Raw genomic sequence first — 25321 nt, 5'->3', positions numbered from 1 at the left:
CGACCAGCCTGAGATCCCCCTTGTATCCACGTCGGGGCGCGAAGGTGGGGCTGCTGTCTGCTTGGAAAGAGTAGCTGCGGCCGGGCAGAAAAGCTTCTCGCCCCATCTCCCTCATCCATTCACGCATTCACTCACAAGCATCCACGCCGGCGCTCCAGCTGCCTGCGACATTTCAGCCACACCCCATGTTTCCAAGGACTGAAGTCCAGAGGCAGCCCCCCCTCCCCCCCGCCTCCTAGCTAAGACAGAGCACGTGGGAGGGAAGGCGATGAGCCAGCGGCCTGCGGACAGGGAAGCGGAGGTGACCTCTGAAGCCCGGCAGCTCTTGCCAGCAGGCAAGGGGAGGGTCAGTCAACGGCCAGGACCACAAGTTAAGGGGAGCGGCCCATCCTGGCGGAGTCCTGCCTGGCGCCTGGAGCTCAGCAGTGCCTGGAGGAGGGACCGCCACCCTGAGGCAGCCCCTCATCCCGACTAGAGTAAGAACGCTTGGGAGGAGGCGAAGGCGGTCTGCCACTTTGCAGACTCATAGGTTTTGCTTGGACTAAGTATTAAAGGTCTGAGCATCGAAGACCTATTTACAGGGCAACATCACCTGGAGAGCAGGAGTCTGTTGCTGGGGGAGGTGTGTTGGGTACAGCTCTGCCACGCTGTGCTGCGCCCAGTCCTCGGAAAGCAAAGAACCCTCGCAACCCACCTCCCAGGATGAGGCTGAGTAGACGGACAGCCCCACTGGTGGAAGTGTATGGAGGTACAAGAGCTGGCCTTTGCCCCAACCAAACTGGGGTTGACGGCGTTCGGGTGGGCTTGCGTGTGACAGGTGTGCGGCGTGTGGATTCTGGTGGCCTGGCCTGGCCTGGCCTGGCCTGGCTGCTGTTCTGCTGCGTGAGTCAGCAGATGGAGAGAGCGGGGGGAAGAAGCTCAGCTGAAGGGCAGCTGGGCTGTCACGGGGGCCGGGGAGATGTAGACGCAGCAGCCCCGTTGGCCCAGCCTGGCATAGAGGCGTTGGGGACCGGGGCCCTGGGGGACACCCACCTCCTCAGCTGCTGGGGGACGTAATGCCGGTCTGACCCAAAGTTGGAGAGTGGCGGGGGGGGGGAGAGGAGAGAAAAAGAGTGTGCGAAACTGGCTGGAGAGGAAAGTTGGAGAGCGACGATACAGGCGTGTGCAGAGCAGTCCTCAGTCCCTGCCTGGGGAGGAAGAAGGAAGGCCCACGGGCGGCTTCCCTGGAAGAAGGGAGGTGAAGACCCAGCGAGACGACATCTTCGCCCAAGGCCCAAGGCGAAAGGAGGGGTTCGTCGGTCCCTGGAGAAGGACCGGGCAGAAGACCCCGAGAGAGGTTCTCCCCCAACGGGGAGGTAGCAGGCGTTTGGCTGAGCGGTTCCAGGAGGAGGCCAAGCCACGCTGAGACACGGCAGCAAAATCCCGGCCCCTCCTTTCTTTCCACTCTCCCTCGACAAGCCCAGAGACCAGGGAGGGGGAGGCGGGAAAGGGGGGCAGCAGGAGAGACGGGGGGAGGGATAGTCCATGGGAGGGAGTTAGGAGGAAACCTGGAACCGGGAGAACACCGGGAGTGGGTTGCCTATGCCGGTTGCAGATACTGGTTGCAAATAGCTTCGCTGTCAACGGGAACGAGCACAAAAGCCCCCACCGCCTTGTTTTCCGTGTCAGTTGCCGCCCTTGCAAAGCCAGATGCACCTCCAGCTCAAAAAGAGCCCCGTCGCCCTGTGACAAGGTGGTTACTGGGACCTGCTTTTGCCCCTTCTTTTAAACCTGTTTTATAATTGTATTATGTTTTAATTATTGTTCGCTGGCGGTTAGATGGGTGGCGCTATAAATCTGTTGAACAGGCACACAAAGAAAGAGAACTCGATAACTCTTCTGCACGTACTGATGTTCCCAGCTGCAGGAATGATGGTCTGCCCTGGGAGGCGCGGATGACATGACGCCTGCTTTCTACAACGCCTGTCTCAGCCCATCGACCTTCTTCCTCACGGGCATTCCTCAGCTGGAAGCGGTCCACGCGTGGCTCTCCCTCCCCTTTGGCTCCCTGTACATCATGGCCGTGCTTGGGAACTGCACCATCCTCTTCCTCATCAAGGCGGAGCCTGGCCTCCACCAGCCCATGTACCTCTTCCTTTCCATGCTGGCCGTCACTGATTTGGTGCTCTCCTCCTCCACCCTGCCCAAGCTGCTGGCCATCTTCTGGTTCGACCACAAGGAGATAGGCTTCCACTCATGCCTCCTCCAGATGTTCGTCATCCACTCGTTTGCCACAGTTGAATCGGGAATCTTCCTTGCTATGGCTTATGACCGTTATGTGGCAATATGTGCCCCCTTGAGACACAGGGCCATCTTAACCCATTCGGCTGTGGTCAAGATTGGGGCGACAGCTCTCCTGCGGGGCTTCCTCTATATCTCTCCCCTTCCTTTGCTTGCGAGGAGACTGACTCGCTACCACACCAACATCATTGCACACTCTTATTGTGAGCACATGGCTGTGGCCATGCTCTCCTGCGAGGACACCTCCATCAGCAACATCTATGGCATGGTAATTGGCTTCCTGATCCTCATCATCGACTCCCTGGGCATCGGGGTGTCTTACGTCCTGATCCTCCGGGCAGTGATGAATTTGGACACAGCAGAGGCTCGACTCAAATCTTTTAGCACTTGCAGCTCCCACATTTGTGCCATCTTAGCCTTCTACGTCCCCATAGCAGTCTCCTCCCTGATCCACAGGTTTGGCCACCAGGTGTCTCCTCCAGCTCACATTCTTCTGGCCAACTTCTATCTCATCTTTCCCCCTGTTTTGAATCCCATTGTTTACACTGCCCGGAGCAAAGAAATGCAGAGGAAATTAGCCAACACGCTCTCCTGGGCCCGGAGACAAGCCAGACGCCTCTTGTAAGCTCTTCAGAAGGGAGTTTTCTTCTGTAAGGGCCCTGAGGAATTCATCTCAGCCCTGAGCCGTCCAGGTGGTAATGTTGATGTCCTGACCCACTGCCTGGAGCTTGTTTGGGTCTGCACGGGGAGGAAGAGGCTCAGGTTCAACCCTGCCAAGGCTAAGTAGCTGTAATGATTTGGGCCCCCTGGAGCTGGGGAGCTGGGGAGTGGTCATCTTTGGTCTTTGACGGGGTGGCGCTTCCCCATCCCACACTGGTATACAACTTGGGGGATCCTCCTGGACTCACTGCTCCTGCTCAGGAGCCGGTGGCACGGTGACTAAGAAGGTCTTTGCACAGGTCCGTCTGGTGCGCCAATTGTGCCTCTTCCTAGGACAGGAGGTCCTTCAGATGATCACTCGTGCCCTAGTCCCCTCATGACTGGACTACTGCAATGGATTCTGCGAGGGGCTGCCCTTGAAACCACCTAGGAGCTCCAGCTGGTCCAAAAGGCAGTGACGCAGGCAGAGCAGGCAGACTGGGATCGGTCCGTGCGTCATCCCTGCTTCATGAGCGGCACTGGCTACCACTTCTGGGTGCCATTCAAGGAGTGGTTATTGCACAGAAAGCCCTTCATGGCATAGGCAGGGACCTCAAACACACTTGCTACGGGCCCTTAAATTCTCCTCTGCGGTCCGCGACAGTTTACAACTCAGGGTGCTGCCAGAGCTGAATCCCAGGGAGGGGGCTCTGCGGGTCTCTGCGTTCTGCCACTGCTGTTCTGCCTTGCCTCGTGCGCGGGCATGGTGCAGGCATGCAATTGTTGTGCGGGCACGCAGGGGGAATATTGCCCCAGACATTGCCATTGGTCTGTGCTAGTTGGGGCTAACACGCGTGCAGAAGATGGTGAGATGTGGGGGTCTGCAGCTGCAGCCGTGGTGATGCAGTTTTGTATTGCTCTATGTATTTTTGCTCTGATTAACCATCAATAATGCAGTCTTAATTGTGATTATGAATGATAGATAATAACACCACAAGTTCAGTCATTCCTTTTTAATCTCAGTCAAATGCATCAACCTGTTATCAATATTGGAAGAGTTAGCTATGTATGCTCCATTTAAAAGCAATATTGTGTGACACTGATGTTACATGCGTTGTGTGAAGCTTACATTATCAGAACAGGTTTTCTTGAGAGTCCTGCAAGGCTTGAAAGGATGATTTGGGAGCCGAACTTGATGAATCTTACTGAAGCTATTTGGCTGCGTATTGTCGAAGGCTTTCACGGCCGGAATACGATGGCTGGTGTGGGTCTTCCGGGCCGTGTGGCCGTGTTCTGGAAGTTTTGTGTCCTAACGTTTCGCCAGCATCTGTGACCAGCAGTGGATTGTTTGGACAACTTCCAAACAATCTTCAGACCCACCAGAAAAGTACAAGAAGTGCTAAAATCAGCAAAAGACAAAAGGGATCCCCTCACCACCGCAGGAGTATACCGCATACCATGCAGCTGCGGGCAAGTATACATCGGGACCACAAAACGCCGCATCCAGACCAGGATAAAAGAACACGAAAGACACTGCAGACTACAGCAACCAGAGGAATCTGCAGTAGCTGAACATGCTCTCAAGCACACTGGACACAAAATCCTATTTGAAAACACAGAGATACTGGAGAACACCAACAGCCACTATACCAGGCTATACCGGGAAGCCATTGAGATTCACAAACACCAGCACAGTTTCAATAAAAAAGAGGAGAGTCTAAAAATCAACAAAACCTGGCTACCAATCCTGAAAAATACAGCCTGCAAAAGGTCAACGAACTCAGCTCAACCACCAGGACGCATGAACAATTCACACAACGAACATGCTAATCACCCTCAGCAGCCACTCGTTAACAACTCAATAGAAAACACCCTGACTAACCTCCAGGAAGATACACACATATGCAGACACCAAAACAAGCAGCCAATCATTAACCCAACCCCCCCCCCCCCCACACCCTTCATGCACCCTCGCTGATCTCTTTAAATACCCACAAAAGGGTCACATCATCCTAGGCACAGAGAGAACTGCTCCTGTCTGTGCTCCTGCCCTCTGAAGATGCCGGTCACAGATGCTGGCAAAATGTTAGGAAACAAAACTTCCAGAACACGGCCACACAGCCTGGAAGACCCACACCAGCCATCCTATTTGGCTGCATTCGCACAACACAGCCGGTCTGGTTACTGCACTCACCCATGTTGTGGGTCTGCACAATGCATGTTTTCCATGAAATGCTTGGAAAAGAAAATATGTCTAAAGGCACTTGCTAGATCTGATCTTTAACTGACCTGGTTAAATTTGTCTTGTGAACACAGCAACTGAGAAGGAAAATTCCCTCTAAATCTCTCTCTCTCTCTCTCTCTCTCTCATTTATCTGTCTGTTCATCTATTATCTATCTCTACCTATCTCTCTATTCTCTCTCTAATCTCCATCATCTCCATCTCTATCACCTTCTATCTATCTCTTTCACCTACCTGCCCATTTATCTCTCCATCATCTATCTATCTATCTATCTATCTATCTATCTATCTATCTATCTATCTATCTATCTATCTATCTATCTATAAATACAACCTGCAAAAGGTCAACGAACTCAGCTCAACCCCCAGGACATGTGAACAATTCACACAATGAACATACTAATCACCCTCAGCAGCCCCTCGTTAACAACTCAATAGAAAACACCCTGCCTAACCTCCAGGAAGATACACACATATGCAGACACCAAAACAAGCAGCCAATCATTAACCCAACCGCCCCCCCCCCACATACACCCTTCATGCACCCTCGCTGATCTTTTTAAATACCCACAACAGGGTCACATCATCCTGGGCACAGAGAGAACTGCTCCTGTCTGTGCTCCTGCCCTCTGAAGATGCCGGTCACAAATGCTGGCGAAACATTAGGAAACAAAACTTCCAGAAGACAGCCACACAGCCCGGAAGACCCACACCAGCCATCCTATTTGGCTGCATTCGCACAACACAGCCGGTTTGGTTACTGCACTCACCCATGTTGTGGGTCTGCACAATGCATGTTTTCTATGAAACGCTTGGGAAAGAAAATACGTCTAAAGGCACTTGCTAGATCTGATCTTTAACTGACCTGGTTCAATTTGTCTTGTGAACACAGCAGCTGAGAAGGAAAATTCCCTCTAAATCTCTCCCCCCCCCATTTATCTGTCTGTTCATCTATTATCTATCTCTACCTATCTCTCTATTCTCTCTGTAATCTCCATCTTCTCTCTATCTCTATCACCTTCTATCTATCTCTTTCACCTACCTGCCTATCTCTCCATCATCTATCTATCTATCTATCTATCTATCTATCTATCTATCTATCTATCTATCTATCTATCTATGTCATTTATCTCCATCATTATCTATATCTCTCTATCATCTCTCTCTATCTCTTATCTCTCTCTCTGTCACCTATCATCTATCTTCTATACCTCTATCATCTATCTGCCTATCTCTGTCATTTATCATCTATCTAATCTCTATCATCTCTATTGATCTATCTATCAACTATCATCTCTCTCTCTCTCTCTCTCTCCCCTATCTATCTATCTATCTATCTATCTATCTATCTATCTATCTATCTCTATCTGCCTCTCTGTCTCTGTCTCTCTCTAACAATGGCAATCAAGGATCCCCCCCCCCATTAACAGAGACCTCTCGACGGGCCATCGAACCTCCAGGTCCAAGAGCACCGCCCGGTCTTCAAGGCTCCACGAGAGGCCACCAGGGTCTTTTAGCAAAATGTTAAGAACCGAGCACTCCATATTTCCATATAGCTGCAAACTTGTTGGAAAACCACTTTGATAGGAAGATGCATTACGTGCATCTTCTTTTGATAATTGTCTTCGTTGCATTGTACTGTAAATAAAACTGAGTAAAGGAAGCAGTAAAGTTAAAAAGACCCTCCAATCAGCATTTATCCTGGTCCCCATATTCCGTAGCGAATCGTGAATTTCACTTTTCGCCCGAGAACGCCGCCCACGGATTGCCCTGTAGCCCTGATCAGAGCCGGTTAGAAAGGAGGGTGCAAAGGCGATGAAGCAGCGTGCCTGTCCGGCTGCGTGGCTGAAGGCCGAAGGCTCCTCCGTCCACCCGTCCGTCCCTCTGGGGTCCTGCTGGCCTTCCTCGGCCCAAGAGCTGCCGCCAAGCAGTGCTCCTCGCGCCTCGGCCAAGGGGGTCTCCCTGCACCTGGAGAGCGGGCGGGGTCAGGGGGCACCGGGGTCTTCTGAAGGGGCCTCATCCCCAGCTGCGGAGGCCGCCGGATTGAGCTCAGGTTTCTCACCCCCGCCCAGAACCGAATGAAATCCTCTCCCACCCCGTAGGCTGACTGCAAAACGAAGAAGGATGTGGAAGCAGGCAGGACGGACCTTTTCACTCTGTTTTTTATGGAGGTGGACAGGAGCTGCCCAGGGTTAACCTTTACAATGTAGGTGGCCATGTAACTGGCATCGAGGAGCAAAGTAAAAACCCTCGGGGCACCCCAGGAACGAACCAGGCTTTGCGGACGTCAGTGCTTTTCTCTTTGGGCTAACTGCCCAGGGGCTGCTCAGGAGCAAGCGGGGGTTGCTGCACGCCTGCTGTTTTTGAATGACTGCATGAACCATGGTTTATTGCCAGCAGCAGACTTGGTGGCTTGATAGAACACGTGAGATACAAACCATCATTTGCGGATTACACAGAAGAAAGGTCTATGCTAGGAGGACCCGATTAGACTGACTCAGCTCATGCTTTACGTTTGTTTAAGTAAGCCACAATCGGGTGTGTGCGTGTGCGTGCATGCGTGTGTGTCATCCAGCACTCTCTGCTGTCAATGATGGTTTTAACCCACCATGGTTGGGTTCAGGCACCGTCCTAAGCAAAACCAGACACACCCTATTGTGGCTTAGCCCTCTGTGTGGCCCCATTGCACATCCTGCCTATCCTGGTTACTGACTTAGCCCGCATTCTGGGGTCCCCCCACACTGGCCAAAGGGCCACGAAGGAATACCCAGGTTCCGCTCCCTGAGATTAGCCTGTGTGGGAAGACTGGCTGCCTGTTTCTGGGCAGCGGGAGGAATCTAACCCGAGCGAGGATCAGTGGGGTGGCGTTTGTATCTGGAAGAGGAACGTCTGTTGACAGGACGTGCCCGAGGCGGGCGCCAGAGCCAAGCACCGGTGGGGCAGCCTACAAGGCTGCTAATCTGAGGCCCTTCCTCCATGCCTCGGTTCCCCCAGGAGGCGCCCAAGGGCACAGGGCAGGCAGAGGGGACAGCGGCACCCTTCCTCTCTTTCTCCCCACTGCGCCAGCCCTCGTGGGCCAGGGCCGAGCGGAGCCTGGAGCCACCGAGAGGGTGAGGTGTTCTGACCCAGGCCCTGAAGCCACGGCTGCCCCTCTGGCGGCCAGGATGGCCCTGCTTTCCAGCGGCATGGAAGCTGCCGTGCCCAGCTGCTGCGCTTGGATCGGGGCCTCCTGCAGCACGGCAGGTGCCCTCCTGTGGCCCGTCCCCCTCCCTGAGCATCGCGGGCTTGGGAGGGGAGCAGAGGAGGGAGAGCCTTGTTTCTGGATCACGGCCTCCAGCATTGCTCCAAAGCGATGGACACCCAACTTGCCCAGCTGCTCCCCGTTCCGGAGCCCAGCGGCGTTTATTAGAAACGAGAACGCTCAGCGGGTTTCGCTAGCTGCCGCCGCCTTCTTCTCTGTCCTCTTTCCTTGGTGTCTTCTTGCGAGAAAGGGGGTACCAGGCGGCCTAGCAGGGGACGATCAAAGGGAATAACGTGTGAAACCAAGTGGTAGCCCCCAGCAGGTCAGCCCTTCAGCAGGACCTCTGCCCTCGATCCACTCACGGTGCTGGCCTTGCGTTCCAGGCCTTGTAACAGGCATCTTCCAGGTACGTTGAGGCTGTGACCCGCCAGATTCTCAGCTGGGATGGCCAACGTATCTGGAGGGCACCCCCTAGGGAAAGACTGACCCTGACAAGGTTGCCTATAACGGAGACCGAGGCCAAGCCATCTTTTGCGTAAGCATTCAATGCAACAGAGGCCCCAGGGCAATGTCCGAGCCCAGCCCAACTCCATCCTCTGTCGCACCACCTACATTTGTCTTTGGCAGCTTAATGGGCTGCAAATCTTTGACAGAGGGATCCTTTGAGTCCTGCTGCTTTCTAGATTCGTTGAGGTGTTAGTAGCTGAGCGTGAAAGCTTTCTGTTAGAGCTGAAGTTTCCCAGTTTTCTGAGGGGACGAAAGGTGGAAGAGAAAGGCCGGCTGACGTGCTGAGGCGCAGGCCAGACGTGGAAGGCACCCTTCAACAAATGACCTGAATGTTGACACACAGACACGAACACCTAACACCTAGGAGGTGTCCTTCTCACCCTCTGGCTTCTAACAGCTGGAATCAAGACTCAGGTTGGGTTGCAAGAACGGCTTGAGCACTTGCTGGCGGAGTTGCTTGGTTTTCATGCCGTAGATGATGGGGTTCAGCATGGGGGGCACCAGAAGGTAAAGGTCAGCCAAGAAGATGTGGACATGTGCAGGGATATTGTGGCCCCAGCGCTGAGTGTAAAAGGAGAAAAGGGCAGGGGTGTAGAAGATCAGGATGACGCAGATGTGGGAGCCACAGGTGCCAAAGGACTTCTGCCGGGCCTCTTTAGAGGACAGGCCTTGGACTGCTCTGAGAATGAGCGCATAGGAGACAGCGATGAAGACCGAATCCGAACCCACCACAAAGGTGGCGGCAGTGATCCCGTAGATGTTGTTGGGTGTTGTATCTGCACAGGCCAGCTTCACCACAGCCATGTGCTCGCAGTAGGAATGGGCAATGACATTGGGCCCACGGTATGGGAGGTGGCTCACCATGCAGGTCAAAGGGGTCATGAACCCAATGCCCCTCATGAAGGCTGCACATCCAATCTTGGCAATAGCAGAGGTGGTGAGGATGGTGGTGTAGCGCAGGGGGTCACAGATTGCCACGTAACGGTCAAAGGCCATGGCGAGCAGCACGCCTGACTCCACAGCTGAGAAACCATGAATGAAGAACATCTGGATCACACAAGCTTTGAAGCCAATTGTGTGGGAGTGGAACCAGAAGATACCGAGGATCTTGGGCACGGTGGAGGTGGACAGCACCAAGTCCAGGATGGCCAGCATGCAAAGGAAGTAATACATGGGCAAGTGGAGGCTCGGCTCCCTTCTGACCACAAGGAGGATGGTGATGTTCCCCACCAAAGCGACCAGATACATGGAGCAGAAGGGGAAGGCCATCCAGAAGTGAGCGCCTTCTAGGCCTGGGATCCCCATTAGGAAAAAAACCGAGGCGCCTCTGGACTGATTGTAACAGGACATGGCATCTAACTGGCCTTGGCGACCATTTCATTGCCTGCAACAGAGACAACAAGGCGGTCAGAGAAAGCGTCGCATGTGTGGAATTGCAGAAACTGTGCAGCTGGAGAGGTCCATCCCGGCGGCGTGCCGTCAGACCTTTTCTTTCCAGCCCCTGAAAACCTTATTTAAAAGTTCTGCATGACTTGCTCTGATGAGCCCTTTGGAGCTGCCTTCTACATGTTTACGCTGAGCTGCGCCCTGTTCTTAAACATTGCTTTCATCTGTGGCTGCATGTTTGCTCTGGCGTTTTAAGTCCCCTTTCCTCTTCTCGCACAGATTATGCAGTTAAGAGAATGGGGTCTGGGTTGTCTGTCCTCAAGCCCATGAGCCTTTGCTGCCGGCGGTTGGGCTTGGAGGCCTGTCTGGGCTTTCTATCGTGAAATAGAAAGGGAAGGACACGCTAACCCTGCAGGGGCTGGCCGTGTGGGAACCACTAGGATGCCTCCCCTTCCCATTTATACTCATACGCCTGCACACTGCGCGCCCGTGTTCCAAAGGGAAGAGCTCTGGAGATGGCTGAGGTCACCCCCCCACACAACTCAGGGACTGATCACGGAGGTTTACCCAGCTTAGAAGCTCAGAGGTCCTGCTTGCCAACCAAGACCCTGGTTGCAGCCTTCTCTGCAGATGCTGGTGCTTCTAGGAGCATAGCTGGGGCAGATGCATACAGTGGAAAGTTGTTGTTTTGTGTGTGTGTGCGTGTGTGCATGCACGCGCACTTGTGTGGCATGGGAGGAAAAGGTGTGGCGGATTGGTGGTCCCTCAGTGGAAGCTGAGCCTGGCAGTGCTTCTTCAGGGCCCTGCAGCGGCAAAGAGATTTGCGCATTGGAGAGAAAGCCAGGGAGGCCCACAGTCTCTTCCTTTGCTGGCTAAGAAAAACATGGGCCGCCTCGTCTTTGGATGACCAAGCAGGGCTCCCGCCGCCTGTAAACCTTGTCCCGTTTAGGAAGAGCTCATGGCTTCGACCGCCCAGAAGAACATGGACAGTCCGGCCGTGACAAGGGGCTGGAAAGCTGGAAAAGGGGCCAGGAGAACTCAAGAGCCCTTTCTTGCTTTCTCCCCCGCCCTGAGGTGGGGCTGCCCTCGCGAGATCCGCTCCGTCCTGCCTGGGTGTTTCAGCACCGAAAGGAGAAGGGCGCTGCGGCTCGTGCCTTGGATGGCAGATCCTCACGCCCTTTCCCGCAGGCGCCTCAGGGTGATCAGCGTTGTCGGAGGAGAGCCGTGCTGGGCTACGGCGGCCCCAGGTCAGGAGGGCCTGGGAGCCCCTTTTCCGATTAACCCATCTCATGACAAGGCAGAAGCTTTAGTGAACTGCCGCTCACTTCATCAAACACCCGGAGGGCTCGACTGACGTGGGGTTGCAACGGGGACGGGAGGGAAGGGAGAGGAAGGCAAGCTGGTTATGCAGGTGCGGGTTCCCTGTGAGACGGTTTACGGCTGCCGTATCGATGGTACGTACCCCAGTTGCAGTATGTGAAAAGCCCGTTGCGGTCAGCAGTGACTCTGTCTGACTCTCCAGACAGATTCAGCTCTAAAATCCAGACAACCACCACCCTCCACATGAACCTGCAGGGCACCAGAACTGGAAACACGGGCAAAAGCTGCTGCTTGGTCAGTACTTCACAAATTCTGCTTTAAGAACCAACTTCCCTTCAATTTAATTAAATCCGGTACGAATAGAGCAGTCATCCTCCTCAAGTCCGGGACAAACCCTGTGCCAGGAAGGTGGCTACAAGTAATGGGGCACCTTGGGCTGAGCACATCCAGTGCTTCTGGCCGTGCCCCGGGTGTGACCGAAGCCCCTCGGGCTGATCCCACCCATCCCCAGCAATTGCTGGCATCGCCCTTCCAGGCCTTCGCTTCTGCGCCCCTCTCCAGTGCCCAGTTCAACAACCGCAGCGCCTTTCCTGGAGAGGAGGGGCACTTCTGGCTTCTTAGCGGGCACGCAGGCACATCGACTCACCTGGAGCTTCTTCCGGGGTCACAGCCTGGGCTGCACACATGCACACCAAACCTGCCACGAACAGGCGGAGAGGAGGAGCCGCTTAATACTGTGGCTCAGTCCCCCGCGGGATCAGCAGTCCCGTGATCGAAACCGACAAATCCGGTAACCGTTGCAGGCACACAGCGGTGCAGGAGGGAATACACATCCCTGTGGGCTGGAAGGAGGGGTGTGCTCCTGCAAACTTCAGGAAGGCCCACAGGGTTGCAATGGGCGTGTTGGAAACCTCCTTGAGAAATTGAAATAGGGGTTCCTTCAGGCTATTTCCTGAAACCATTTGGGGGATTTTAGCAGATGTTAGTGCTGCGTATTTGTAGTGCTTATTATAATAATGTCCTAATCTGCCTGTCTATCCATCTATCTGGTCGCTTAAGAGTCGACAGCGACTTGATGGCACAGAATCGTTCAGCCAGTTTGACGCAAGCTCTAAAAACCTGCGGAGAGGTATCCCGATCGCTCCCAAGCAGAAAGGAGGAGCTGATATTCAAGCTGCAAGCGCAGAGCCAGCAACCTTCTTCTCTCCAGTTGTTGCTCTACTCTGGAGCGGCCTGTTTGCTCCAGGTAGCTCTCGCCCAGGAAGCTCTACCTTCCTCAGCCAGAAGAAGGGCTGTCAACCTGGAGTGAGTCAACATGGCATCTTGCGAGGCCGTCTGAGGCCTCTGCAGGCGTTTCCGCAACACGTCACGCCTAGCTACCAAATGCACCCATTTACTGGGGGTTCACAATGCCTTGAACTAACCAAATGGGCCTGGCTGGCAGAAGGCAACCCAATCGCCAAGGTCAGCATCTGCCACACTAAGCAGGCGGTGGGTGTAGCCACTGGGCCTAGTTAAAGGGGTTGCAGGAACACAGCCACGAAGTCTTGAGTCTGAGATTTCGGGTGCCCAGCTGGATCCTGGGGGGAGGGTGTGCCCCAGGGCAGGGCAGGGCAGGGCAGGGCAGGGCAGGGCAGGGCAGGCAGAGAAGGCGTGGAATCAAAACGCAGGACTCGAAGTGCAAAATAATCAAGGCTTCCCTGCGGCGCGCACTGGAGGGGACCCACCAAGGGTTCGTGGGAGACTCTCCCCTGCAGGCAAGATGGATACCTTGATCTTTATTTGGGGGAAGGGAAAAGGATGCATGTGCGTACATAATCATGCGATGATGCAGACACCCATCAGTAAGCAATAGGCCCCAAGTTAGCTTCTGCCCCCTTCTTATCTCATCCTCCTTCGAGGGGGATGGCTCGTGGATCTGCCCCTCTTCTTACCTGCTGCCTTCAAGGGAAACAACAGCCTTACTAAGAGGAAGGAAGAGGTTAGTCCAAGGTACCAAATGCCAGGAAGGACTGCGAGACAGACGCCTTGTGCAATGGGATGTTTGCGATCAGGCTTTGAGATGAGGCTTTCTACAATCACCCCAGTTCACCCCGGCTGGACAAATTCTTTACAGCCAGCCTGCACGTTCCTTGATATTTCAATGTTACGAGGGCGATCCCATTCATCTGAGGCCTCTGACAGCTTCCTTCCTTCACCCAAAGATGTGTTTTCCTCACAAAGGCAGACTTCCTACAGTAGGTGCCACTAGAGGTCAACATTTAAGGGAAGGGACTGGAGCGTGCCCACCCTATCTGACCTGCTGGGACGGGCAGATACCATCGGGAGAGGCAGTTCTGCAAGTGACCTGCCCCCATGCCATTTGGGGCTTTAACGCTGATAACCAGCCCTTGAAGTGCTCCCAGAAAGAACCCGGAAGCCAGCGGAGCTCATGTAGCACTGGTGGAACATGAACAAAACGTGGCACACCCAGAACACACTCGCCACCACGTTCTGGGCGGTTGTAGTTTCTGGGTAGATTGCATTGCGGTTCCTGGCCATCTCCTCTGTGGCGCCCTTTTACGTCCCTGGACAGTGATGTCATGCCTCCCTTGGCCTGAAGAAGGAGACCAAGGAGCACAGTTTGCTCTTCAAGTCAAGCAGAATGCGTTGCTATTTCAGCCACTCAGCTATTGCGGAATGAATGCGATAGGAGCATTGTTTAAGTGGCTCATAAGAGCGCACTGCATGGCTCCGTTCTGAGGAAACGCGTTAACAACGCCTACCCCATGAACGGTTGAGTCCATGGAGTAAAGGGGATAGGGCTTTGAGGGAAGATGCACGCGTTGATTGTCTTCCGGCCTGTGGTGCCTACAGTTCATGTAGGATGGCTGAAGGGGCAGAACAGATGATGGGATACTAGAGAAGGAGCACTGACAGAAGGAGCAGTTGACTTTGGGATGGGGAGAGAGAGAAGACTGCCGGTTGCAGTCAGTGAGAACGGAGAAATGGACGGCTTGGATGTGGGAGACCCATTCCAAAGTGTTGGGAGAGTTAGCCAATTCCTATTTCCCAGGATGAGTGAAGACTTAGAGACCAGGGGTCAGTTCAGCCTCGGAGCACCGGGGAGGGCAGGGTGACTGGGAAACTCCCATGAGAAGCCTCCTCCTGTCCGGCTTCAGCCTCTGAATGTTCTCTACAGCCTCACAGGTAGCTGATTCCAGGAGAATCCCAAAGGGACTCTGTATCTTGAAGGTCTATAAACCCGTTTTTCAGAGAAGGACACGGACTGGCTGGCAGGGATTTGGCTGATCATGAGCAGGTGTCTTCTGAGCTCCTAGGCATCAGTTTCTCCAAGGCATTTGCTCCTTCAAGCAGTGCCACCTGCCCCTGAGGTGAAAGGTGCTGCAAAAGAGGAATCTCTGTGTGATGTGTGACAACACATCCTCAGCATCAGCTGAGTTCTGAAGTGTGACCAGATCCTGCCAAGAGTTGCCTCCTGCAGTTTTGTTCTCCAAAGGTTGCATGCAAATCTGGTCTGGATACACGAAGGATCTCCTGTAGCTGACAGTGCAAAGGTACTTCGTGAGAACGTCTTTAGGGGATGTAGCGTTCTGCTTCGATCCTTCAGCCTGTTTGCTGCAGACACGTTGAGCGCTCCGGCCAGTTCTGGGGCACGTCTGGACCTTTGCTCAGACACCCCTGCCCCCCTGGCTCTTGGGTCAGTGAGTCCCATTTGGGGTGCGCAAAAATGCAACCTTTTGCACCATTTCCTCCTTTGTGGCTCTTATGCTCTACAATAGTATTTTTCAGGGAGATCGCTTTGGTTGGCTTTGCCATAATTTTGCTATTTGGCGTTTGCCGGTGCACGGCCCCAGGAAGAGATGGTAAAGTAAATACAGAGCTATGCTGTGTTTGCTTTCGTTTATGCGTCCTCAAGCGAGATGCGTAAAAGTGTCCATCGGATAGGACAGAAGTTCAGGCATACTAAAAGAAGAAACAGATCGATAAAGGGGTTCTACAAATTGTAAAGGTTAGCAGAATAGTCTGTATAGTCCACCTCCCCTTAAGCTCTCCGAGCACAGATGTTAGATTATGCCAGGCCTGCATGCACGGGATTTTGGAGGAGGGGGTGGAAGCCTCCTTCGTTTTACACAGTGTATATCCATATACACGTCTCATACCCTTACTGAGAATCATCGGACGTGGACCTCTCTCTGTGTCTCTGTGCTCTGAAAGCTTTGGAAGTTGGACTGTGCAGACCCTTCGGATCGCCCCCATAGACCCTTTCCTGCAGACTACCGAATGCCAGGAGCTGGATGGCTCCCAGAACTACCACACTGTCCACAGTCACCCAACTGGAAAGGTCTGTGAGTTTATTCTCAGTGGAAGGTTTGAACCCCATAGAATAACGTCAGGCTGCCCACATCGGATGACTCCCAATAAAGACGAGACTGGTAACACGGTGCCTCATGGTGGTCAGTGAAGCACACATCTTGCAGTAATTAATATGTTTGTGAAAGTGATAAAAATAGTTTAGAAGGGATCTTATTCCATTCAGGTGTTTGGAATGAAGCCTGACATTGGTTTGGCGGATTTCTTCCTGTGTTTCTGTTCCCAGACTCTTTACATTCTAGGGTGGCTCCCGTACCTTTCTCTTCCCATGATGGGCATCATGAATGAAACTGACTATGGCCTCGTGCAGTTTCTCTTGAAAGGGGTCCCAGGCCTGGAGCGCGCTCATCTCTGGATCTCCTTCCCATTTTTCTCTATGTACCTCATTGGCATGGTGGGGAACTGTGGACTTCTCTACATCATCTGGGCTGAGGAGGTCCTTCACAGGCCCATGTACTACTTCCTCTGCATGTTGTCTGTCACGGACATAATCATGGGCACCTCTACGATGCCAAAAGCATTCTGCATTTTTTGGCTAAACCTGGAGGAGATCAGCTTCAGCTCCTGCCTGGTCCAGATGTACGTGGTCCACACCTTCACCGGGATGGAATCCGGAGTCCTCATGCTCATGGCCTTGGACCGCTTTGTCGCTATCTGTTATCCACTGAGATACGCTACGATCTTAACCAACCCCATCATCCTCAAGGTGGGGCTCTTTACCTTCCTCAGAGGAGCGGTTCTCATCCTCCCCTTTCCTTTCCTAGTCAGGAACATGAAATATTGGGGCAGCAGAGCCATTGCTCACACCTACTGCGACCACATGGCAGTGGTAAAGCTGGCCTGCAGCAATATCCGTGTGGATGCCATCTATGGCCTGACAGTCGCCCTGCTGATTGGGGGCTTTGATATCCTCTGCATTACCATGTCTTACGCCATGATCTTGAAGGCGGTGGTGGGCCTTTCCTCTCCGGAACAACGGAGCAAGGCGTTTGGCACCTGCAGTGCTCACATCTGTGCCATTGTTATCTCGTATACACCAGCCTTCTTCACCTTCTTTGCACACCGCTTTGGTGGTCATCACATCACTCCCCATGTTCACATCATTATGGCCAACCTTTACCTTCTTCTGCCCCCCATGATGAATCCCATTGTCTATGGAGTGAAGACGAAAGAGATCCGTGAAAGTGTCCTGAGGCTGTTCCACAAGGAGAAAAGCATGACTGCCCCTAAGCAGTGATGGGGAAAATCCATCATCCATAAATATGCCATCAGCAGAGTATATCCCTCTGTATGATGTGTAAGACATGCCCTGAAATCAGCATCCTTATTTCTGGTGAAGGAACAAAGCCCGCTTCCTGGGCACTTAGGGCCATCCACTGGGTGGCAAGAAGGGAAATCCAGCCATCAGTCAAGATGATCACAAGACTCAAGTCTTCCATCTTCTCATAGAATCGTAAAAATGTCCAGAGAAGATTGTACTAACTCCCAGAGATGTTTCGTCTCTAAGTGGTTAAGCCTCAAACTTTCCAGGAGATTTGGGCATAAATTACCATGCTGAAGGAGACCTTTTCTGAGAAGCCTGCAGTATGACTCTCTTCACTGAAAATAAAGCTTTCTATTCTGAAGGTTGGGGCATTGCCTGTCTTATATCTGTATACTGCTAAAACTCTCGTGTCTGCTTGATTGTTTGTAACCTTCAATTGGGTGAAACAGTGCATCACAGAGCAACAATTTTTCAACCAAGGTACCTCAAATGAGCCAACTTACAGAATGCGTCCAAAATCTGGGACCCATTACTCCCGCGGGGCTGAAATTTGGGAAAGTTGTTGACTGTTCAGCACCACTGCCCTGCTGCTGCTTCAGCACTGCCACTGCGCTGCCACGGTCAGGTGCAGTCACGTGATCCTCCTTTCAGTGCTCCCTGACAGCTTCCCACAAGTCAATGGGGAAGCTGGCAGGAAATCTAAACTCAATCATGGGAGGGTGTGTGGGTGGGGAAGACTTACAAGGAAGGAAGGAAGGAAGGAAGGAAGGAAGGAAGGAAGGAAGGAAGGAAGGAAGGAAGGAAGGAAGGAAGGAAGGAAGGAAGGAAGGATTTCTGACACTCCCTGTCAGCTTCCCACAAGGAAAGTCAGTGGGGAAGCCGGCAGGAAGTCGGACGTTGCTCCCACTCCCACTGCTGTTTTGCCTGACCGTGGTCATTCTTTTTCTCTGTTTAGGTCAGGAAATATCTCTGAAATGATGACCCAACGGGTCATAGGTTGTCTGGTTTTATTCCAAAAGCATGAAAGTAGAAGGTGGGAAGTGGCCCCCACGGGATGGGAGGTGAACTCTTGGGACGGTTCTCTCTCAGCAATCACCCCTGCCCAATTTCCATGTGCAGAGAGCCAAGGCATGCAGAGTTTCTCTTGAGCTTTCTCTCCTGCCTGGCTAACTTACAGGAAGAAGTCTAAGCTTGGCAAGCCACTCTCTCACATGGTTTCAGGCAGTCAGAGCCCACCAGAAAGAGCCCTAATAGCCAGTGAAGATACAGCGAAGACCTTCCTTTCTGCTGAGGTGGGCCTTCTCCTGCTCCCCCAGGCCCCTGGAGAGATGGCAAGTAGGCGGCCTAGCAGTGGGGTGCCAGATGTGTGAAGATGCTAGCAGAGGCATCATTCCTGAACTCTTCCACTGCTCACTTCCCAAATTCAGAAGAATAAATGCCTTCCATGAGTTGGTGCTTTTTTATTGTCTTATCTTTTGTTTCTGTTGTTAGGAGTTCAATATTACAACAATCATTTGCAACAAACATCAGTGTAGGCCATTATGGGTTGAAATGTTAGCCGCCATGAGGTAGTCTAAACCGATCCTCTCCACAGGGAAGCAGAGCCACTGTCTTCCATAGGGCCCATATTCATACGGATGTGCCCCTTCCCCTATGAACTGCGTGGCGAAGGGGTGGCTGGCAGGGCAGGAGAAACTCACCTCCATTTTCATGGCAACCAGCAACGTGATTAAGGCAGGGGGGGGGGGGATTCCTACCTCAAGGGCATCTGCTGCTTTGCTCCTATGCTCCATCTGGGATGCTGGGGAGGGTGGTGGCAGGTGAGGGGGGGACACTAACGCCTGGCTATCTGGTTGAGCAGCAGTAGGTGAACCATAAGGGAGAGGTCCCAGCAGGCAGAGACCTCATGCCTCCGACTGTGTTGCTTCTTGAGTCTTCTCTTGAGACCACTGACCCTCCGAGTGCTGAAGTTGCCCTCTTCAGCCAGGCTCTTCCCTGGTGACAGATGGAGGCCTTCCCTTCATCCAATGTTCCAGTGCTGGGGAAGCCAACGGTCCCATCACTGGGCTGTGGTGCAGTGGCTGAGTGAAGGTCTCGGGAGAGGATATGAGGGCTGGCTGGTATACTCAACCACTACCCAAAGGGAGCATGTGTGAGAGCAATATCCTCCTGCCGCAATGGAAGGATTATGTTCAGTTTGGGGGGGATGAAGGTGGCCGGGAAGGCTCCATTTTTGCAAGGTGGCAAGCCCTCTTCAGCCAGCAGTTCCCTCTGTTGCAACCACAGAGGACAGGCAGGGCTCTCCAGCAGCAGCAACAAACTCTTCCTCATAGTTCTCAGTGTGAGCAGTATGGATGGCCTCCTCAGTTTGGTTCAACCACCTGTGAGAGGAAAAAAATGATTTATTAATACTTAAGGCCTTTGTTAATTGTAACATACAAATAAAACAAGCGTATAGAGCAATAAATAAAACTGCTATGTGGACTAAAGTTTTCAGTCATGGACAGGAAGCTGGAAAATAGATGGACAAAGTAAAGTGCTGATAGAAGGAGTGTGACAGGAACAATGGAATAGGGAAGTATGGTAAAATTAGCACCAAGGACGTTATGATTCAGTTGCAAATCCTGGGAGTCATGTCTGTGGTCTGCGGTTTTTGAGGATAAAAAGGATTGCAAAAAGGGGGTTGGGGCCACTCGGCCAAGCTGTCTTACCTGACCGCTTGCTCATGCTGGTCCTCATTGCAATGTGAATCTAAGTCAGTACCTTGTATGCTATTGGTTGAATTTTACTTGCTTATTGAACTAAAATTTAATAAAGCTTTTAGAACTTTGAAGTGTGTCCGTTCTGGTGTGTCCGTCTCCCGTGTTTAATGAGGTTTTTCCCCTGACACACCCAACAAGGAAGGCAGGAAACAGAGGCGCGGAAGAGTTATCACTTCTCTTGTGTGAAGTCAGGTGAAGGGGAGTCCGGCCACGGTCCCCTGGGATCACCAGCCAGCTTTCCACGTGAAGGTGCTCAGCAGGACACTTGTTATGACATCCTGCCACTCCTCTTCAGAACTGAGTTGGTGGAGCAGTTGCTGGGCCTTCAAATCAGCCTCCCGTTGCTGAGTGTGCAGACATTGTGAGTGTCCCTCTTCTGTCTGCCACGGGCCGTTGCGAGGCTGCTTTTGTGTGCGTTGGGTGGTTTGCTACGTTGGATTCTGTACCTGTTCAGTACAAGAGCTTCTAGAAGAGTCCCACTGAGCAGTTTCGTGCTCATCGGGCAGGGCGTTGTTTGAGGGGCCAGAGCCCCAGTTCAGCCTCTTGGGTTTCCGTCCTTCCCAAGCACTCTAATCCTCAGGATTTTAGGCCAATGGACCTGACCTCCTTCTGCCAGGGTCCATTGAAACCCTGCCCATAAGTCCCGCTCTCCTCTATTCCACTTCCCCTCCATATCATGAGCTGAACTCTCTGCCTCCCGAGGCTCCAGGCACCTTCACTTCTTCAACCAATCCCTCTCTGTTGACCCAGAGCTGGTCCAGGGTGGCGAACAAGCAACCCCTTGTTTTTATTTCTACTTTCTGGCAAAGGAAGTTGTCAGCAGGAGAGAACACTGACTCTTGGCAGAAAAAGATTTCAGCAGGTGTCACGATCATTGGCACGCCCCCGCCCCAACGTGGTAATGATCCTGGGCTTCTATGAAAGTTTGATTCTCTAACACAGAAAGGCTTTGCCCAAATCTTTGGCCTGCCCAGGCAGCCATAATCATCTCCCTTGGGGAGATCAGCCTTGTTTCTCCCTCTGCTCCTTCCTAAGGACTCTCAGCAGGCTTTACTTACATTTCTGGGCAGGCGTAGGGTTTCTTTGGGTGCAGCGCGACACCCCTCCTGTCTTGAGAGGGGTGATCCTTTGGAAGAAGGCGGACCCCTTCCAAGGCCATGCTCCTCTTGGTGAGGCGGTGGAAGGGCTGAGCCAGCCCTGCCACAGGAGTGGGCCGGAGGAAGACGCACAAGCTGAAGCTCCATCCAGATGGACAAAGTACCTCTTAGTGGATGGGTTATCTGTCCAGAGGTGTACCTGTTCTGGAAGGGGGCGCCCTCCCCCAAAGGATCGAGTCTGGAGTTGGGGTGCTTCTGGATGCACATTTGACATTACAGGCACCAGTCAGCACTGAGGCAGGAAGCACCCTTTATCTTCTTGGTGTAGGTACCCAGGACCAGCAGACATTGGCAGACGGAGCTGAAGCCATCTTGTGCACGATGAGGACAGTCTGGAAGCTTCTGCAGGGGACGAAACAATGTCCTGGGAGGAAGGAGAATCACCAGTAAGATGCATAAAGTTGCTCTGTGTGATTCCCCGAGAAAAGAGCAGGTCTGGGATAATGTGCTGGGTCAAAGGTGAGATTCTTCTTTTTCCAACCAGCCAATGCGGGGTTGGAGAATCGTTGGTTGCTCCTAATAAGGAACACAGGAAGATGATGTAGGGAACCTACGTGTTAAAAGGGCCTGCTTACCTGTAAATCGTCTTCTCCTAAGTCGCAATGAAGCAACTTCAAAGCACTCTTCAGCTGCTGGTTTGTGATTATTTGGGGTTAAGAAAAACATCCCCTCCCATCGGCTGATGGGCCAGCTGCAGCCCTCAACGGAAGGAGATAGCATCATCAAGGGAGCCGCGCCCGGGTAAGGCAGCATAGAGATACTGGAATGGGAGAGCCCTTGTGACGGTCCAGAAACTTCAGTTACCACGGAACGCAAGACACCGACTGGAACGGTTATATGTGTGTCTGAGGGTAGCAGGACAGTCCTGGGCAATCTTCTGGGCTCCTAGCTGGCTTCCTGTCCGAATCCAAGGTGCTGATCTTAAGAGCGCTTCGTGGGTTGGGACTACAGTCTCCAATGGGAAGATTTTGGAGGTTCTGGGAATTTCATCAGAGCCGTTAAGGGGAGGAGGGAGCAATCAGGGAGGGAGTGCTTTGCCCACCGCCTTTTGCTCCGGATGAAAGGTGGGACAGCTTGCGCCCTTTGTGGGAGAGTCTAGAGGCTGCTGAGTTGCCCTTCTCTATCCCTGCCACCCCTGTTTTCAAAAAGATGCAGGGGGATAGTTCAGAGGTGCATGGATTTACTTATTTATTACAAATGCTGCCACGCTACTGCAATCACATGACTCTAAGTGGTCACTGCATTGCATACAATGCATATTGGAAAACTTTACAGTAGAATAGGCTGTGCGGGTCTGGATGGGGAACAACGGGCTTCAGCTGAACCCTGGTAAGACGGAGTGGCTGTGGATTGGGGGCTCCTCTGTATCTGGGGGTTTACCATCTTTGGTTCTCAATGGGGTTGCACTGCCCCAGGCAGACCCAGTGCATAACCCGGGGGTCCTCCTGGACTCACGACTCCCGCTCAAGGAGCAGATGGCAGTCGTGGCCAGGAGGGCCTTTGCTCAAGTTCGTGTTGTGTGCCAGTTATCCCCCTTCCTGGGTCAGGAGTCCCTCCCATCTACCACTCACGCCCTGGTCATCTCTTGTTTAGACTATTGCAACGCTCTCTACATGGGGCTACCCTTGAAGAGTATCCGGAAGCTACAGCTGGTTCAAAATGCAGCCACGTGGGCAATCTTGGGTGGCCCACGGATGGCACATGTAACACCTTTGCTGCGGGAGCTGCATTGGGTGCCAGTTTGCTTCTGGGTCCAATTCAATGTGTTGGTTATCACCTTTAAAGCCCTACATGGCACAGGTCCAGGTTACCTGAGGGACCGCCTCACCCCCATTACATCGACCCGTCCCACCTGGTCCGGCAGAGAAGGCATGTTGCAGATCCCGTTGGTGAGAGAATGTCGACTGGCGGGTCCTAGGAGGAGAGCCGTCTCTGCCGTTGCCCCCACCCTATGGAATACTCTCCCCTCAGAGGTGAGGCGGGCCCCTACCCTCCCAATTTTCCAGAGGGAATTGAAGACTTGGCTCTGCCAGCTTGTGTGGGGCGAGGAAAAATACAACCGACCCTGGGGATGGCTGGTGCCTTGGTGACGCTCCCTGAGTTTATTAACACCTAATTCACATCGGCCTCTTGGAAGTATCATATAGGAAGTTTGTTTTTTAGCATATCTTAATCAATCAATTAATATGTATCTATTTTAATTAATGTTTATTCTGTTTTTGCTGTAAACCACCCAGAGTTACTCTGTAGCGAGATGGGTGGTGACAAATTTGAAAAATAAATAAATAAATAGAGATATTACAATAGAAAATTATCAAAATGATCAGAAATCAATATCAATCAGAATAACAAATGCTGTTAACATAGAATCATCATCATCACCATTCTCATCATCATCCCTCAGCATAATTTTTCTCCGTTCAGGTCCATTTGCCAGGTCCAGACAGGCAGAAGGCTGGCAGAGCGCATCCATGAACACCAACTAGCAGTCAGAAGACACAATGAAAACTCCTTAATCTCACAACACATGGACAGACTTAACCATAGTTTCAGCTGGGAGACTGTGAATATCCTAGACCAAGCTAAATCCAAAAATGCGAGGGAATTCTTGGAAGCTTGGCATTTAGACAAGGCAGCCATCAACAGGCACACAGAGATAAACAACATCTACACACCATTCAAAAGAGACAATAAAAAGCTAAGAAGGAAACAAAAAGACCAGAACATCTCCTCTCCAGCAGCCAACACCCAGATAAACAAGGATTAACACCAGACAAACAATCAAGCAGAAAACTATACCCTAATCAAGGAACTACCAGAGGAAAAGCAAAACAAAACGAAACCCCCAGCCCCACATGCCCTCTATGTAAACAGAGAGCAAACCCCATCCCACTCTAGCACTGAAGATGTTACCCAGGCGGGTAACGAAACGTTTGCAAGAAAACAGCTAAGCTCAGAGAACTCCACGGACTCCATTTGTCTTCCTCACCTGAGAAGCCACATTTTTAAAAGCTTCCTGAATACTGGAGTGAGACCTGCTGTAGGTCCTGGATTCCCCTGAGAGCTCCAGGCGAGCAAATGGGGTTCCCCTCTGGCGGGAGACGGTGTCTCCGCCCTATGCTGGAGTCTGATTGAGTCCCGTGGAGAAAAAGGGAGCTGCCTCCTCCTGTATAAACCGGGCGTGTCTCGGCAGCCGTCTCCAGCTCTTGAGCGGGCATCAGCGCCGGTGTCCTGCGGCCGAGCCCTCTTCTGCCTCAGCCGTGAGCCTGCGAGTGGCGCAGTCCTTCCAGTTTCAGTGTGGGTCCAGTTAAGGAAAGCAGTTGAGCCTGCTCTGCAGGTAGGTGACCTGGGAGGGCTGCATTTTGTAAATATATTTCATGCTTCGGGGGCGGCGGCGGGGGGAGTTTGAGACTTCTGGCACAGTAGAAGAGACAGTTGTTCATAGAATGACAGAGTTGGAAGGGACCTTGGAGGTCTTCTAGTCCAACCCTTTGGCTTGTCCCATTCCTATCCTGGTTTGACACTGGAGGAGGAGAGCCGGGTGAGTCTAGGGTGGCCAAAAATGGGGAGTCTGGGAGCCCCCTTTCCAACCCACCCGTTTCATTCCAAGAGCAAATCTTTTGTGATCTGCCACTCAGTTCATCATGCACCTACCTATGCACCAGAAGAAGAAGGCAACGGCACTTCTGAAGAACCATGCCAAGAAAACTGGGGGGACTTGTCTGGGCACCCACTAGGAGTCAAAACTGACTCGAAGGCACACACGCATGCACCCACACACACACAGCCACTTCTGAGAAGGATGGTTATTTTGATTGGTGAACCCCATCATATAATTCAGAGGCATGTGACTTTCAGAATGCAGCTGAGTTTCAGTCTGTGTCTTGGTCTGAATATGGAACATTTAAGTGTGAATTTAAACGCTAAAAGTATCTCTCTCTCCCTCTCCTTCATATGGAAGGCATCTTATGCAGAGTTGCATTTTCTTGGCTCCATGGAAAACGGCAGTAATTTCAAGTGACACACTAAATGATCTCTCTGTGTATATCAAGAGGGTTTGCAGAAGGTGTTCAAGGGGTGCTCCAGATGTTTTGGGACTGCACCCAAGGCGCCTATAACTACTGGGGCTATCTTTGCCTTCTTTTGCCA

The 25321-nt window shown here is 52.4% G+C and overlaps 3 protein-coding genes and 1 long non-coding RNA gene across 5 annotated transcripts; 3 read left to right on the top strand and 1 right to left on the bottom strand.

The window, feature by feature from the left end:
• Nucleotides 1–296: 296 nt before the first annotated feature.
• On the top strand, nucleotides 297–4971 carry LOC103048207 (olfactory receptor 52M1-like). Of its 2 annotated transcripts, none has more exons than XM_088140354.1 (2): nucleotides 297–476; nucleotides 1901–4971. In XM_088140354.1, exon 2 carries the CDS (start codon nucleotides 1940–1942, stop codon nucleotides 2903–2905), a length of 966 nt encoding a protein of 321 aa, XP_087996480.1. In that variant the 5' UTR covers nucleotides 297–476; nucleotides 1901–1939; the 3' UTR covers nucleotides 2906–4971. The 2 variants fall into 2 exon arrangements, with proteins under 2 accessions (XP_087996480.1, XP_007444128.1); XM_007444066.3 differs by lacking the exon at nucleotides 297–476 and adding an exon at nucleotides 627–748 and having other exon boundaries at nucleotides 1901–4838.
• LOC103059477 (olfactory receptor 52P1-like) lies at nucleotides 507–10220 on the bottom strand. Its single transcript, XM_088140355.1, has 2 exons — nucleotides 9355–10220; nucleotides 507–729 (listed from the first exon to the last, which is right to left on the bottom strand). The coding sequence occupies exons 1-2, from the start codon at nucleotides 10212–10214 to the stop codon at nucleotides 576–578; spliced, it is 1014 nt and encodes a 337-aa protein (XP_087996481.1). The 5' UTR covers nucleotides 10215–10220; the 3' UTR covers nucleotides 507–575.
• Nucleotides 10221–16260: 6040 nt separating this feature from the next.
• Nucleotides 16261–17226, top strand: LOC103059238 (olfactory receptor 52N4-like). Its single transcript, XM_007444768.2, has one exon. It carries the CDS (start codon nucleotides 16261–16263, stop codon nucleotides 17224–17226), a length of 966 nt encoding a protein of 321 aa, XP_007444830.2.
• Nucleotides 17227–21993: 4767 nt separating this feature from the next.
• Nucleotides 21994–23679, top strand: LOC148216026 (uncharacterized). The gene is made up of 3 exons (XR_015796143.1): nucleotides 21994–22084; nucleotides 22958–23145; nucleotides 23597–23679. It is a non-coding gene; the product is annotated as an uncharacterized LOC148216026 (long non-coding RNA).
• Nucleotides 23680–25321: the final 1642 nt, after the last annotated feature.

The sequence above is a fragment of the Python bivittatus genome, unplaced genomic scaffold (genome assembly GCF_059951505.1).
Source record: "Python bivittatus isolate LINGU-HERP-01145 unplaced genomic scaffold, Pbiv_v1 ctg000340_np1212, whole genome shotgun sequence".
NCBI classification, from domain to species: domain Eukaryota; kingdom Metazoa; phylum Chordata; class Lepidosauria; order Squamata; family Pythonidae; genus Python; species Python bivittatus.
This window is presented reverse-complemented; position numbering and strand designations above follow the sequence as displayed.

What these genes read in the sequence shown, in the direction of transcription:
- LOC103048207 (XM_088140354.1), top strand. Translation starts at nt 1,940, where the DNA reads ATGACGCCTGCTTTCTACAACGCCTGTCTCAGCCCATCGACCTTCTTC.
- LOC103059477 (XM_088140355.1), bottom strand. Translation starts at nt 10,214, where the DNA reads ATGGGGATCCCAGGCCTAGAAGGCGCTCACTTCTGGATGGCCTTCCCC. An exon ending in AAAACCAAGCAACTCCGCCA is followed by an intron (nt 730 to 9,354) that starts GCAAGTGCTCAA and finishes CACTTCCACCAG; the next exon opens with TGGGGCTGTCCGTCTACTCA.
- LOC103059238 (XM_007444768.2), top strand. Translation starts at nt 16,261, where the DNA reads ATGGGCATCATGAATGAAACTGACTATGGCCTCGTGCAGTTTCTCTTG.